This window comes from Sarcophilus harrisii, chromosome 4 (assembly GCF_902635505.1).
Source record: "Sarcophilus harrisii chromosome 4, mSarHar1.11, whole genome shotgun sequence".
NCBI lineage: Eukaryota > Metazoa > Chordata > Mammalia > Dasyuromorphia > Dasyuridae > Sarcophilus > Sarcophilus harrisii.
In genome coordinates, this window is record NC_045429.1 from 57,311,734 (window position 1) to 57,328,508 (window position 16,775).

The window sequence follows — 16,775 nt, forward strand, 5'->3', positions numbered from 1 at the left end:
TGGAATCTCTTAATAGTCCCTCTGTTATGTGGTGGTGCTGTTTCTAACCTGACTTTTCCTTTCTACATTTTTCCCCCACCTATTTCCCAGAGTAATTTGTTACTTGTTCCTCCCTTGGCTATTGTCTATTTACCTATTTTTAGTATTTCTATTGTTTGGGATGTTGGCAAAATAAACACTCTGCTCATGTTTTGTTTTCTTTATAGGAAAATTACAAATGCCTCTTTTTAATTGAATGTCCATTTTTTTTCATTAATGGTTTAGTTCAAGTTTGCAAGATATTATTAATTCCCTTGGGTTACATCTTGAGCACCTTTGATCTCCCTAATACATTATTCCTTTCTGAGGTTTCTGTGGCAGAATAGTCATATCATTCTAATTTGCCTTTCCTTTATATCTTAAAGACTCCCAGTCATTTACATAATTTTTTGCTTGTCATTAAAATTATTAAATTTAACAATATGTGTCTTGGAGTTTGCAGCATAGGAGTGTGTGTGTGTGTGTGTAGGAAGGTGGTGTGGATGTGTTTTCCTGGAGGAAAACTAAATCCTTTTCATTGGCACTTTGTGTATTCAGCATTGGCACTTTGTGTATTCAGAAGTTCTGGGCAGTTTTCTTTTATTATTTCTTGCATTAAGAGGTTTATGTTTTTAATTTGTTGTGTTCTGGGAGATCTCTCATCCTTATATTGTCTCTCTGCATTCTGTCTTCAAAATCATTGTTTTGCTTGTCTCAAGATCATATTTTTGCTTCTTCTGATTGTCCTTTACGTCCATTTTCTTTGATGAGGTTTGCTACCAAGGTTCATTTCTTCTATAAATCATTTCTACTACAGACACTGTGAATTCTGTTCTCACAATTCTTATTTGTATTTGAGTTTTAAACTATTCAAGAACATCTTTTTGTGGGTTCACATTCCCTTTGGAATCCACAGGATCCTTGGTTGCCTTAGTTTATTTTCATTATCTTGCAATAATTATTTGTAGATATTTGGATTCATTTGATACCTTCCTGTCTGTTATTAAAATCTTTTTTTGTTGGTTTATCTGCTTAAGTCTTTTCTGAGTTTTAGTCCTCCTAGGATCTTCGGCAATTTCACATTCCTGTCATTAATTTTTTGTTGTTGATTTATCTGCTTATGTTCAATGTTCAAGATCTTTACCTGAGTTTTCTAACTCCTCAGATCTTTGGCAATTTAATTTTTCCTTGTATTCATCTCCCGCTCCCTCTCTGACTTCCTCGCTTAGGGACAGTTTCTCCAGGGGGAATGAGTCTCAAACATTGCTCAGCATCCTCCACGCTACCTCACATTTTGCTACCTTCGGCCTTTGCCTCGGGTCAGTTAGAGGACAGAGTGCTCACCCACGGGTGTATGCTCATCTTGGGAAATCATACCTGCTGACATCCTGCACCCTTTTGTCTCCCCCTGGTTCTCCGGCTGGGGTCTGGTGCAGCATGGAATGCTACCATGTTCAAGTTCATGCCGGGCCAATATTCTGGCCTTGGGCTTTCCCCCACAGAGGAGCAGGGCAGAAGTCAGCCAGGGTGGGGTTCTACAGGCGAGCCTGGATCAGTTTGTGCAGTTCTGCCATCCTGTTAGGACTAGCTTTCTCTGCAACTAGCTACTATGCTAGGACAGTGGGGGAAATCGCTTTGTCTCTTGCACATAATTCTTATTTTGTGGAGATTTGAGAGGTTGGGAGGACTGGAGAATGTGTAGTCCTATCTTGTTGGCTACATGACCTAGACTTGAGATGGCTAAAAGAAGAGGCGTTTAGGACCAGGGCTCAGTAAGATGACGTGGGAAGATTTGAGAATCACTGGCACAGATATGATAACAGGATCCACTGGAGTTCCAATAACCAAGTGAACTGGAGGTAAAAGAGAAAAGGGACCAGGGCTGGGGACTGGCGATTGGGAGATCCCTCCTGTTAATGGGCATGGCGCAATCAAACAGCCCTCAATCTGCTTCATGAAGTGTTTTACTACACAAATCATAAAGTAGCATTTGGGGGGAGGGGGGAAGAGAGAAGGGCAGACCTATAATTTCACTGATATAAGGCACTCCCAGTGAGAAAACTCCCTCCACCAAGGCAGAGCAGCAACTGGTATTCTTAAGAGAGTCACCTGGGGCATTGAGAGGTTAAATGACTTGCCCAGGACCAATGAATCAGTTTGCACTAGACACAATACTTGAACACAGGTCATCCCGACTCCTTGGCAGGCTCTCTATCCAGTAAGTTAAAACTAGTGGAAAAAAAAAAAAAAAACAGATTTTATTCATCTTGTTCCATTTAATTTGTTTGAAACAATGCATATGGAATACTTTACAACAGTGAAATAAAAGGCATTTATTCAGTTCTAGGATTTTAAAAAAATAGATAAATTCACTGTCACTGAAGGATGAATATATTTTCCCATCATTTAGGATATGACCAAAGCACACAGACCACAACAAGAAATGACATCTGCCGCTGTGAGGGGACACTGGCTACTGATTTAAGGATCCGGTGCAGACGGGAACCTTCAACTGTAATGATCGGTGAAACGAAAGGGTTTAGTTTCTGAAATGTTGTAAAGGAGGTTCTGCAGTTGTTTGGAGCGCCGGGCTTCAACACGTAGTTGCCTGGCTCTCTCTTTGGCAGCCTGCTGCTCGGCCAGCTTTTCTATTCGTTTTCTTTTTAACCATCTGTAAAGACACAAGGACATGTGGTGAGCATCTAAAAGCACTCCATTAAAATGCACTGAACCCCAAAATGGAAGGAACATGGCATTCACTTGAAACAAACAAATAAAAGCTATAGTCTCAGGAAAAAAATGTTATGGGAACAGGGTCTAATTTTCTCAAAAATCTACCTAGAAAGGAAACCAACTGTTGCCATAGTCCAGGCTGGATTCACATGTTAAGAAACAGTTTATCCTACTAAGTTTCTAATCTGAGAAATGCTTTTATTCTAGAAACAAAAGACTTTATTTATAGACTTCTTTCTGTAGGAAATTTATATATACATACATATAATATACATACATACATACATATTTTATATAGTGATCTATCTTGCAATTATTTGTGTGTGTGTGTGTGTGTGTATATATATATTATATATATATATATATATATGGGGAGAGAGAGAGGTATATATGTATGTATATAACATATACACAGATATGTGACTCCAAAAATTTAAGCTTATATAATAATCTTTTTTTTCAAGTAACTATTCTTTAGACTTGAGTAGCCACATCAGGAAATCAGCAGAGATGATGAATAAAAACTGGACATTATTTCAAATGCTGACTTGATTTTTACAATTAAAAAATGAATAGAACCATAGCTCTTTTAGTGCATAAAACATATTCGTGCTGCCTTACAGAAGGGAAAAACAATAAATATCTAAAAAAGAATAAAATTCTAATAGATACTAAATTAAAATGCTAATCTGAGGCCACTTGGGTAAAAAACTGCCAAAATGTCAATATCATCCAATCCAACCTAATCATTATACAGATCAGAATACTGTAGCCTACAGGTTACATGACTTGACCAAAATCAGAGGTACTGTGAGCAGGGCTGAAATCAGAATCTCCATCTTTGGACTCTACATCCAGGTTTTTTTCATATACCATGCTACCTCTGGGAAGTAAAAGGGAAAATCTGCATTGACTGTACAATGCTCCTTTCTAATCTGTTGCATTTTCTTTGAATGCTACCCTTTAAGCTTTTTCTGGACCCTGCAGGTGCCCCAAGTCTATGAACATCTTTCTCCTTTCAGAGCCAAATTCCTTCATACACTCAAGTATATCTCCAGATCCTCAGCTCCTCTTCATCACTTTTGGAAATATGGATTCTCACTTCTCTCCTGGGCTAAAACTGCAATCTCCTACCAAGAGTCTCTTCACTATAAAGTCTAAAGGCCTTTTCTTATTCAATCTACTCCTGACACACAAGAGCTAAGCAGTTTTCCTTGACCTTTCTTTCAGTTAACAAATTTTTCTTTACAGTATATCTCTTGCATCCAGCCTTCTCCTGGATACATTTCTTCTCCTTTCTGCTCCTCTACTAGTGGGATTCCTACTCAGTCTTATTTACTTTCTCCCACCCCCCAAAGAGCATCCATCACATCCCACTTAGTTTGACCTGCAGGCCTATCAATGCCCCCTCTACCATTCCACCCCCTTCCCTTGCACCCACTCCACTGGATCCCTGTCTTCCTTCAGGCACCATTTTCTCTGAAAGCCTTTCAAGTTTTTCCTGACATTCCCCACCTCAAATGCTAGTGCCATCCCTTCCTAACTGCTCCGCTACCCCTGAAGAACCCTAAGAGCATGAGAAGAGGTATTACTGAACAAGGCCCATGGCAGAAACTTCTTTTGGTCTTTTGGTTAATTGATTGTTCTTTCACGATGGGGTTCCTACTCTATATTTGAGGCAGAATTGAGCTATTTGCTGTTCTCTCTATAATGTTCCACCCCCTGACTTTGAATAAGCTGTCCTCCCTGTCTGGAATGTCCACCCTCCTATATTAAGCCTCTTGGAGACCCAACCTTCCTCCAAGGCTCTTCTGGAGCCACTGCCTGCCAATAAAAGTCCCCTTGCTGCCAGTACTCTCCCCAGTCTAAATCATTCTATATGTGTGTGTATATATATTATTGATTCACCAATGTAGATGTTCTTTCCCTCCAGGGGAGTAGAAGCTCCTTGAGAAGGAACCATTCTAAAGCCTGTAGAGCTTTAGTATTTATAGCAAGTACTTAACAAATTCTTGCTGAATTCAATTTTAATACTATTTTAATATTTAGTGTTTCCATCATTTATATTTGTCCTGATTTTCAAAAGTCAGCATTTCTAATAGCTTTGTGTTCTAGTAGCCTAAATCCAAGCCTTATTATTTTTCCAGTATTAAGGAAATTCATTACTCTAGGTATATATCATTTATTCCTCTCTAGGTCTCCATTTCTTCTTTTACATGGAGGATAAAGTTAAAAGATCTCTTAGGCTCATTTCAATTCAAATACTATGGTATATAAAAAGTGTACCTAGATTTTAGGAGATAGGTTACATAATACAGGTTACATACCTGTAGAAATTTACATTTATCGAAACTAGCATTTTCCAAACTGCACTGTACAGAACCTTTGTATTCCATATTGCTATTTGCCATTATGCTACTTGCCTTTTAAAAACACTAATATAGCTTATAATATAACAGATCATAACTACACTCCACCAATTTTTCATCATGAAAAAATGTTGTTATTTCCCTTTCTTTGCATATAACTTCCTCTTCACAACTTTTCATCCTGGAACTATTCTATAGCCCAATGATATCTCTTGGAGCAGTATTTATGAGTTTCATCAATATATTTCATGACCTCAAATATCCCATGGCTAAATAAATGTGCAGCACCCAGCTCTAAATTGTTAGTCTCTCCTTTAACTTGGGTTAAATAATCCCAAGTACTTTAATTTTTCCAAAGATTTATCCTACAACCCTCCTTTTCTGACTAACTTTTTCAAGGTTTGCTCTTTTTCTTCTAATTTTGGAAGTCAAAACCAAGTTGTCCTATAGTAATGGTCTAATCAGAGTATTCAGGAAGATGATCTCATAGTCCTTCCAAGCTATACTATTACTTGTGGTATGTTTTTATAAACCTCCAGATCAGCATCCAATAGAACTTCATTTTAATATAGTATCTATCAATTTCAGATAATCCGTTATGTAATAAGGTTAGGTTAAAAACTCCAATGTATAATATAAGAGGGAAAATTGAATGCATTTTTAGATCTGATATATTATTTAGTATACTGAAGCCTTATTCTTTATTAGCTTCTTCAATACTATGCCAGAAAAATCTAAATTCTGGAAACAGACACCAAAGCTTCAACTATAGGATCCAAAGATTCTGTCAAATGTGTAAGGATCTACTTAGTTAAAGTCCAAAGATATAATTTGCAACAATAAGGAGTTTCCACATTAACTAGATCAGAAAGCCTTTAAAATACCAAAGTAATTTGTTAAAAAGCAATAAGGATGTCAACATATATAGCTTTCCTTTAACTTACTGTTTAAATGCCCTGTCACGGCCTTCTGCCCCTCTAAGAAAGAATAAACATTCTTCTTGTCGCCTCAGTTCTTCAATCTGTCTTTCTTTAATTTGTTCTTCATGCTTTTTTTTAAGCCACAATCGGAAAGCTTGCTGGGGATCTCTATTTTCTTGCTGTTTGGGAAAAAATTTTCAATAAATCTATCAAATGAAAATGATTATCTGATTCACATTAAAATTTCCAGTAGATAAATGATTTTAAAAAAATGTCAATGGGCAGTGAGTCTCAAAGGAAAAAAAACCCCAAGATACCAACAGTTCTATGAAAAAATGGCCCAAATCACTAATAACTTAAGAAATACAAATTAAAACAACTCTGATGTTCTAGGCTCACATCTGTCATGTTGGCAGAGATAATGAAAAAGGAAAATAATGATCAGACAGGCACATTGTTGAACTGTAGAATCACTGGTCCAACCATTTTGGAAATCAATTTGGAACTATGCCCCCAAAGTCACTAAAACTGGTCATATTCAGTGAATACTCAGTGAACTAGAATCATTTCCCAAAGAGATCAAAGAAAGATTAAAGAAAAAAATTTACATGTACAAAAGATTTATAACAGCTTTCTGTTGTAGCAAAGAAATTAAAAAAAAAAAAAAAGAGTGGGTACCCATTACTTGACAATGTATGGATTAATGGAATATTACTGGGCCCTAAGAAATGATGAATGGGATGGATTCAGAGAAACCTGGGAAGACTTTTAAAAACAAATGAAAAATGAAGTGAGCAGAACAGGAGTCACTGAATCAGTAAACATTTTAAAGTACTTACTATTTTCCAGGCGCTGGGCTTAACACTGGGGATACAAAGAAAGGCAAAAACGTATATTTCTATTGAGGGAGACAACATTCAAATAGCTATGTACACACTCTATAGACATAACATAAATGGAAGGTCATCTCGGAGAGGAGGTACCAACAGTGGGAGGGAGAGGGGAAGGCAGGAAAGAACTGGGACAAACCTGCAGAAGTGGGGAATTAAGCTCAGTCTTGAAGGAGACCAGGGAAGGCAAAACTCAGAGTTGAAGAGGGAGTGCGTTCCAAAAGCATGAGCCAGCCAGCAAAAAGGCACAGAATAAGGAAGGAGAAGGTGATATGACTGCTGGCACACAGGGGAGTTAGCGTAGGAAGACTGGAGAGCAGGAAGCGGCTGCGCTGCCAGGCAGGATTGTCCTTATCTGATCCCCAAGCTCCCTGAGTTCTCCCCTCCCTACTTGACCCCCAAACTCCCAGAGTTCTCCCCTCCTACTTGACTCCCAAGCTCCCCGAGTTCTCCCCTCCCTAATTGACCCCCAAGTTCCCTGAGTTCTCTCCTCCCTACTTGATCCCCAAGTTCCCTGAGTTCTCAACTCCCTACTTGATCCCCAAGCTCCGAGTTCTCCCCTCCCCACTTGATCCCCATGCTCCCTGAGTACTCCTGTCTCTATTTGATCCCCATGCTCCCTGAGTTCTCCCCTCCCGACTTGATCCCCAAGCTCCCTAAGTACTCCCGTCCCTACTTGACCCCCAAGCTCCCTGAGTTCCCCCCTCCCCACTTGATCCCCACGCTCCCCGAGTTCTCCCGTCTCTATTTGATCTCCAGTCTCCCTCGGTACTCTGGGGACCCGGTCAGAAGCGCTCTTCAGTAAGTTTCTTTGGGCAGCGGAGGGGAGGCTGGCCTCGGGGGATGGGGAGGTAGAACCCGGCGGTGCCGCAGCCGGCTACGGCCATCCCCCATAGGGGCCGCAAGGATGCCCCGGCCCGCAGCACGGTGCGAGAGATGTGGCGGAGGGACAAGGCTCGGGACCGAGGGCGACGGACAAGTCCAGCTGATGCTGAAACTGTGGAAGAAATAGGGACAGGGACCCGCGTGCGGCTCGCTCAGTAGGTCTGCTCTGGACCGCCGGGTGAGCCGTTAGCGGGGGCCGGGGAGGCGGGACTGGGACTCAGGGGAGACTCAGGGACCTTGGGCAGACCTGGAATCAACTGCCGGGGGCAGGAGGGGAGCCAGGAAGGAGCCACTGGAAAGAATGTATATAATAAAAGCAACACTGCCAGGAAATTCACCGTGTAGAAGAAAGGCTGCCCCCTTCTGACCAAGGGTTACTGAACTCTACGGGAAGAATTCAACATATCCTTCTGGATTGGGGAATGTCTGTCTGTTCTGCTTATTTGTTTAAAAAAAAATTTCTTTTATTCAGGGAAATTGGAGTGAGAGAGAAGAGCTAGCATTAAGACTGTCAGAAAATGAAGGCAAGAACATCACTGAAGCATTTTTTTAAAGCACAAAATGAAGAAAACTAGAGAAAAAAGACAAGTAGGACAGATTTGAGAGTAGCCTCTGCCTCAGTTTCCTTAATTATAAAATGGGGGTAATACTGGCATCTCCTAGGGCTGTTGTGAGGATCAAAAGAGACAAAGTGCAGGGTGCTTAGCACAGTGGCTAGTGCATAGCCAGTATGTAACATATTTGGCCTTCTAGGCCGTGGGGGCCAAGGGATCAAGTATTACATCGAATTACTTCATTTTTTTCTCTTTTAATAAATTATTTTTTTACTAAGAGAAGGAAGAGGTAGTGGAGGATAAGGAATATAAGGGAAACAAAGGTGGTTTGGAAAAAAAAGTACTGATTATTTAAAAGATGCATTTAGCATCAAAAAATAAAATAAAGGGTTATTTCCTTTTCTTTTCCCCCTTTCTTTCACCTTTTCTTTCATGCCAAGCTCATCTATGTTCTCACTAGTTACTGCCCTGGCAGTAAGTATATTAGGAACTCCCAGCTGCAACAACTTTTGCTTCAGTATTAGATTCAAATCCATCTGTTCTTATAGCTCAGTTCTCGATTTAACTGGCCACTCTATCCATATACTTTTAATTGAGTCAATTTTTCATTCAAATAAGCCTAGAAATTCCACATTCAAAAGAAGTCTTAACGCTTAAAGGATTTACTGGGTTTGTGGAAATTAATAGTAGCAGGCTAAGTGGGTTGGGGCAGCAAAAAGTCCTAGGATGAGACCCAAAATGAAAACTAGATTCTGTAAGTTAGGCTCCATTCTGGAGGAAAGCTGGTCGGCTACCAAGTATCCCAAGATAAACCAGAGTCATGGCAAGAATGTCAAGTGGCTCAGATGCCAGAAGCAAGGGAGGGGAGGAGGGGAGGGGGAGGATGAGAATGCACCCAGAATTCTAGGACCCAGGACCCTCCTTGTGTCTCAGTGAGCATAGCTGCATTTGGAAGGTCCGATGGGGGCCTTTTGGTTCTGCGCTCTGGCAAGAAGAATCAATCTCATGGCTCTACTACAGCTCCTTCTCGAGATGGGAAAATATTCATTTCATCTCAACATACAATTAATTAACAACCAGTTAATGCTAAATGCCAGGAAAAGTCCCCTTCAAAAAGAATGGCTAAATTTTTCATTTCTTCTACAGTTTGTACTGTAGTGATCTTAGTTTCTGCTCTTACATATTTTTATAAAGATTTTTGCTAATATCAATAGTTTAGGACTTATGTCCATATGTAGGTACTTTCATATATTTATTTAGTCACTTTCAGCCATGTCCAACTTTTCCTGACTCATTTTGGGAAAAGATACTGACTTGCCATTTCCTTCTCCAGTCCATTTTACAGATGAGGAAACTGAGACAAACAGACCTAAGTATCTTGCCCAGGGTCACTCAGCTAGGTCAGAGGAAGGATTTGAACTCAGACTTTCCCTACTCCAGCCCAGAGCTCTATCCACTGTGCCATCTAGCTGCCTTTGAAAATATTAGCTACTTAATCAATACTTCTTAAAGAATGATCAAAGCATAAAGCATATCTGGGACTTAAGTCTCTCTCCTCAGCTCTAAATATTAGGACGCTGTAAGAAGAGACATTCTGGGAAGGTAGAGAAATTAAACTCTAATTCTGTCACCAGCCCATCATCTGATTATGAGGTTTCTGAAATGTCCAGTGCTCTCAGCTTGCGAGTAAAATATATGCATCTTCATTCACAATAAAATATTTATTCACATTTAATAAAATAGTAACTGATTTGTATTTGTGAGTGTGGTGTTGTTTGTCCTTCCTTCTCTCCAAGATGACCACGATGGAGAGGATGCCATGACATGCAAGTGAATTGGACTTAAGGGAGGGAAGATTGTGCAAGGTCCTCTGCCTTACTTTCCCTACCAGAGTCATCTGGGTCCAGTGGTCAGATTGAGATCAGGATGAGTGGAGATGACCCTGGATGTAATGGGAGACCTTGGACTTTTTATACTAAGGGCTTCAACAGGTCTGCCTTTGACTGAAGCTGAACCCATCCAGTGATTAAGGCTAGATAGCTATTAAGGCAAAGAATGGCCTCTTTCACCTTGTCCAAAAAAATCTAAATAAATAAATAAGTAGATCTAGATGGGGAAGACGCTTCTGGCCAAAGCAGAAATGACTGCTATTTACATTCAATCTGAGTCAATCAGGATCCAAACAGTGACCAAATGGGGCTTGCCCTAGGACCTACTGGGGGCCAATTAGAATCAACTCGGTTTTAGTTTAAGGCCTGGTCCTTAAGAAATCTAGCCAGTACACCCCAAGATATATTTGAAAGGTTCAGAGGTACAAAAGAAAAGAAAAAAAGGTTTTTAAGAAGCATCTATAGATAAGGGTAAGATACCCTATGTGAATAGTGGGAGGGAGGGGAAAAGGAAAGAAAGAAGGGAAAGAGGGAGGGAGGAAGGGAGAGAAGGGAGAGAGGAGGGAGAGAGGGGGAGAAAGGAGGGAGGAAGGGAGGGAAGAGAGGAAGGAAGGAGGGAGGAAGGAAGAGAAGAAGGAAGGAGGGAAGAAAGGAGGGGGGAAGGGGGGAGGGAAGGAAAAGAGGAAGAAGGAGGGAAGGAGGGAGGGAGGGAAGAGAGGAAAGAAGGAAGGAAGGAGGAAGGGAAAAAGGAAGGAAGGAAAAAGGGAGGGAGTTTTTCAACTGACTAATTCCAGATTGTGGGCCAGCTTTACTTGTATATTAAGTCTAAAGACCAATTCCAAATAAATGGAAAAATAATACTTATTGGGATAATATTTATACTTCTCTTGTCAGATCCAAATATTTGTTTTTATACACTATTCTTTGATGAAGAACTTTAAGAGATTTTCATCAGAAACACAAGTAAAATAATTTTATGTGTCATCCAATTCATATTCAAGAATCAAGCTTATAAACAAATTGAATGTGATTTGAAAGCAAGGTATAAAGTATTATTTAAACTAACAAATGTAACAAATTATTATGTTTCCCAAGAGACATATACATATTTGCTTCTCCAGAAGGAATAAAACATCAGTTTTCTACTGTGGACATTTAGAACCATTAGGTCTGTGCAGGAAAAGTGCTATGGTGGATACAGTATTGGAATGGGTGTCAAGAGACAGGCCGGCCCCAATTCAGCCAAGTGTGGTGAACTGAGGAAAATCACTTTACCTGTCTGAGCCCCACGTTCCTCTTCTATTTGAGAACAGGAATATCCCAAACATCGTTAGTTGATGAGATGATGAATGTAATAGGACTTTGAAAAAATATAAAACATTCTAAATATACATTTAAATAGTATTATATGTCAATGTGTCAATACACATTGGGGAAATAGAGCTAACAATTGGATTATTGAGATGACTGCCCTCACTTAGTCACTCAATTTTGGGAGTAGAATAAAAACTTGATTTAATATACATATAGAACTACTGAGAGGAGAAGAAAATTTCACCTTTAGCCTTTTTTAATAACAAGCCAAAAGTTAAATAGTAAAAAGTTAGAAACAGAATTATAGTGAATCTGGACCTTTGGACCTAAAACAAAAGTAAAAAGAATAAAATGAATATCCTAATTTCTCCTAAATAGTTTGATATGGTAAGCTAGTTTACTTTTCCGTAGGTAGCCTGGGGGTTCCCTAGTCCTGGGAGTTCACCCCACTACTGCCAGACTAAAGTACAGACCCCGGATTAGCCTAGCATACGAGCTCAGAACTCCCAAACTCAAGCAAATCACTGACCTCAGGTTCCCTAACACTATGCCTCTTACAGGACAGTCATTTTTAAAAGCCCGAAGAGTGAATATTCACTCTCTTTATAGGGAGTCAAGTGATTCTGACCATCAGTCTTCCTTCTTTTGCCCCTTGACAAGTTGTTCTGAAATGCCTAAGCATATATATCTATACACATTTAAATTTTTTTTAACTGAAAACATTTACATCATAGAACCAGATCTGGGAAAGGAGACAATTTCATACCAGTGGTAAATGAGCATTCTTAGCTATTTTTCTAGTACTAGCAATAAAGTATCAGGTCTCAAAGAAATTTAATGAGCTTCGACTCTCTTCTGTTAATGTTTTAGGAGGGTTTCATTACATGTGCTGATCACATATGCTTTAGTCAAACATTCCTGTTCTCTTGTGTTAGTACTGTGGGAACAATAAGAAGGGACAATCAATGTGAGAATAACCTAGTAATGATATAAAAATAGATTAGGACCAAAACAAACTATTGTAGCCGAGAAGCACTTTTATGGATGCAAAGATTAACTGAAAATGGGATCTGTTTCAGCTACTTAGAGTGATGGGTTTTTAATTGAGTGATCCCTCCAAAAAATTTCACAGAATCACAGACAGCAAGTAATAAGAGGACTAGTGTTAGATAAGACAGCAGTGAGCCAGACCTGGTCCTCCTCTACTACTCATACCTCACTGCCTCAGGCTCTCCAAACTAATCCCATAGCCCCCTCTCTGAGGGCCTCGTCCCTTTGCTGCTATTTGGGAGTTACCAGCCAAACACACTGTCCTGTGTTCCTTCCCAGCCTCATTTTATGCCAAAGACTTCAAAAGTTTTAATACAAAAAGAGACAAGATTAACTCTTTACTGACCTAGCATGGAAATATCAAAGACCTAATAAAAATCTGTTTATCAAAGTATAGTAAAATTTTTAGTGATGTGGACATCACATTAATAAATGCCTCAGTGCAGCACTTTGGAGATAATACTCACACAGCCTCTGAAGTCAGAGGACCTGGTTTCAAATCTTAAATTTGCTGTTTATAACTGATATTTTTCTAGACCTCAGTTCTTCACTTGTAAAATGAGGGGGTTGGACAAGATGGCTTTTGAGTTTCCTTCACACTCCAGATATATGAGCCTTTGGTCTAAGGAGCCAACAGGCCAGAGATCTGAATAAGATAAGACCTAAAAGAAACTTACAAATTTTAACAAAAAAATGAAAGTGATTCAGTTCCTTCACATCCATTCAAGTTACTTTCTGTCATTAGACCATTTTTGCAGACCCATATCTTTGTTTAACTTAAATACATTATTTTAATGACTTTCCGTTAATTTCCAGATGAAAAAGATGGCAAATTCTGGGCAAGGCATGTTTGTTCCCTAGCAATAAGAGAAGTTTTACTTACTCTGCTATTCATATCTTCCATTTCCTTTGCCCTCTGAATTCTTCTCATTTCCATAAAGTGTTCTTTTTTCTTTTGTAACCAAGCTCTAAAAACCATTTCATTCTCTCGTTTCTTTTCTTTCTCCTCTTCTCTTTTCCGTTGTTCTTCCTGGTAAAAACAATTATAAAGAAATTAGTATAGTTTATTTAGAAGAAATGTTTTCAAAATCAAGTGCCATGTTTCCAAGACCAGCCTTTCTTGAAGGGGAATGGAAATAAAGGGTCCATGACTTCAAGAAACTGAATATAAGAGATTCCTTTGGGTGTTGATTCTTACATTATATTAAAGATGATGCTAGTTGCTTCAAGTAAAAGTGAAACTTTTACTTTTCCAGCTGTGCAAAGCTAAATTTAGCTGTGTGGAGAACTGTAGAGAGTATACAATTTCATCTACAATAAATGCATACTAGTCAGAAGTCAGTGGGTGCTAGGAACATACACTAACCCTTTTCCTATTCTTTGGATCAGCTTTTGGAACAACACAGAAACAAAAAATAAGAGGCTTTAAAGTTTTCAAAGTGCTATACATACTAATATCATTTGAATCTTACAACAAGTCTGGGAGGGAAAAAATCTAGGTATTATTATATCCACCTTACTGATAAGGAAACTGAAGCTGAGAGGTTAAATGACTTGCCCACAATGATCACATAGTTAAAATGAGATCAGAGGCAAGATTGAATTTTCAGGTCATCTTCTTAACTCCAAGCTCATTCATCCAACTATATTATCTCTTCCCAAATGTTTATTAGGTACCTGTTTTGTACAAAGCATAATATCCCAGGGGGACATGCAAAATCCAGGCTTACAGAACTAGTAGTGGGATAGGATATCAACACAGCTAGCTCTAGAGATGACAAATGGACAGATATATACATATACAGAAATGTTACTGGAGAGAGAGATGGATGGATGGATAATAGGAAGATGCATACACATATACATATAAATATAGATCAACTCTGAGACAGAAGATAGATATACAGTGATATGTAGGTATAGATATGGTTAGATACATAATGCCATATAAGCTCATTAGTGAGTTATAACACAATGTATTAGTGATTGAGGAAAACAGAAAAATACTTCTTGAAACCATAAGGAGGTAGAATTCAGGATGCTCAGAAGTAATGAATAGGATGAACAGGAACTCAACAGAAGATGGAGGTGGGGGGCATATTCTAGTTACAGAATGAAAAGGCTGCATAAAGGCAGAGAGATGTATAAGAACTCCATGTTGGAGGGGGAATTGTGTCATGAAAAAGCTGTATTGTTTTATCTTCAATCAAAAAAAAAGAAAGAGGAAAACATTGTAAGAAGGGAATCATGTAACAAGATTAGAATGATAGCATAGTATGGTATTGTAGAAAACCTAGAATGCCAAGGATTTTATTCAGTTAGCAACAGAGAGCCACAAAAGATTTTTTTGAGCAAAGAATATTATAAACAGAATTAAACATGGGAAACTTTCTTGAAGAGCATATAGGGAAGATTAGAAAAGATAAAAAGGAAGTTCTATTAGGAGCCTACTGCAATAGTTCAGGTACATGGCAATGAGGGCCTCTACTAAGGTAATTGCAATTTGAACAGAGGAAGGAGATTTAAGAATGTTAGAGAGATGAATTAATAAGAAATGGTAATTAATTGACTAAATATTAAAGATTTAAGAAGGAAGAAGAAACAACAACAACAAAATAAGCACAAGATAATGTGAAGTGACAGGGTAGATGATGGTTCCCCAAATAAAAATAATGACATCAAAAGGAAGAGCAAATTTATGATTTAAAAAAAGCAATGAGCTGTTGTGAAGCTGTCTGTTGTCATAGCCTTTGATTTCTGAGCACCCACTTCCCCACAGCTTGCAGTCCTTCTGCTCCCTTAGACTTCTCTTTCCCATGTCACCAATAATCTACCGCTGAAGCCACAGCTTTTCCTCAGACCCCATTCTTCTAGAGCTCTCTAAGATACCTCAGCCTTGGAGTCTTCCCCTTTTCCTCGTGGTCTCTTAACCCTAGATTTTTGTGTTATTGTTCTGCCATGGTTTTAAGGTTACCTGTTAAACTGGGTTTTCTTGATCTCTTCTGCATAGATATCATCTACATCCCTCTCCTCTTCTCTATTCTTTACAATCTCTCTTGGTCAGATCATCACCTTTTACGGATTCAGCTACCTTCTCTATACAGGCTTAAATCTATATAGTCAATCCCCATCTTTCTCCTGAGAGTGCACACCTCCAAATGCATGTCTGACCATCTCCACCTAAATAATCCAAAGGCAGCTCAATTCAGCATGTCCAAAACAATTCACATTTTCCCTAGATTTTCTGTTTCTTCTGGCTTCCCTATTTCTCTTAAACAGTCAAGTAGCACTTATTGCCAAATGTCAGGCACTGTGTCAAGCATCGAGCATGCAGACAGACCAAATACAGTCCGTGCTGTCAAGGAACTGGCTAGACAAGGAGACAACCTGCAGACAGCTATATGCAAAAAGAATATGTTGGTATATAGGATATCTTGGTAGCTATCTCAAAGGAAAGGAGCTGACCTTAAGGGGAAGATGGGGAAAGGCTTCTTAGGGAAGGCAGGTTTCAACCTGAGCCTTGAGGGAAGGCAGGGAGGTTAGGAGGGAGCAATGGGGAAAGAGAATTGCAGGTATGAGGGACAGCCAGTGCAAATGCTGGGAGTTGGAAATGCCATGCTGGGAGCAAATGCTGGGAGTTAGGGGATGAAATGCCATGTGGAACAGCAAGGAAACCAGGATCAATGGGATCTAGTTAGAATGGAAAGGTCAAAGAGTTATGAAGAGCTTTGAAGGCCAAAGAGAGGACTTTATATTTGGTCTTGGAAATCATGGGAATATACAGCAAAGATGTTATGAAGGTAAAAATCAACAGGTCTTGGCTGAGGAGTGAGAGTGAAGAGTCAAGAATGACACTTAGGGTTTTAAGCCTGGCTGAGGAGAATTGTAGTACTCTCTACAGTAAAAGGGAAATTAAGAAGTTTGAGTTCAGTTTGGGGCAAGTTGAGTTTGAGACATCTACAAGCCATCCTGTTATACAGATACCCAACCAGCAACGGGAGGTGTGAGACCAGAAGCCGAGAGGGCTGGACAAGTCAGTCTGAGAATATTTAGCAAAGAGATGACCAGCAAATTCAAGGGAGCTGACAATGTCACCGAGTGAAATGGTAGAGCAGAGAAGAAAGGACACAACCAAGAGCCACCAAAGGAGACG

General features: G+C 39.3%; 1 protein-coding gene across 3 annotated transcripts in view; it reads right to left on the reverse strand.

The window, feature by feature from the left end:
* Positions 1–2,266: 2,266 nt before the first annotated feature.
* CCDC181 (coiled-coil domain containing 181) overlaps positions 2,267–16,775 on the reverse strand; it is a 35,685-nt gene continuing 21,176 nt past the window's right edge. For 2 of the 3 annotated variants that reach the window (XM_031936849.1, XM_031936850.1), the window contains exons 4-6: positions 13,506–13,652; positions 6,065–6,219; positions 2,267–2,689 (exon numbers count right to left, since the gene is read on the reverse strand). In XM_031936849.1, coding sequence (XP_031792709.1) covers positions 2,527–2,689; positions 6,065–6,219; positions 13,506–13,652 — 465 coding nt within the window. In that variant the 3' untranslated portion in view covers positions 2,267–2,526. Of the gene's footprint in view, positions 2,690–6,064; positions 6,220–11,552; positions 11,619–13,505; positions 13,653–16,775 lie in introns of those variants that run through there. The other variant, XM_031936851.1, reaches the window with a different exon arrangement.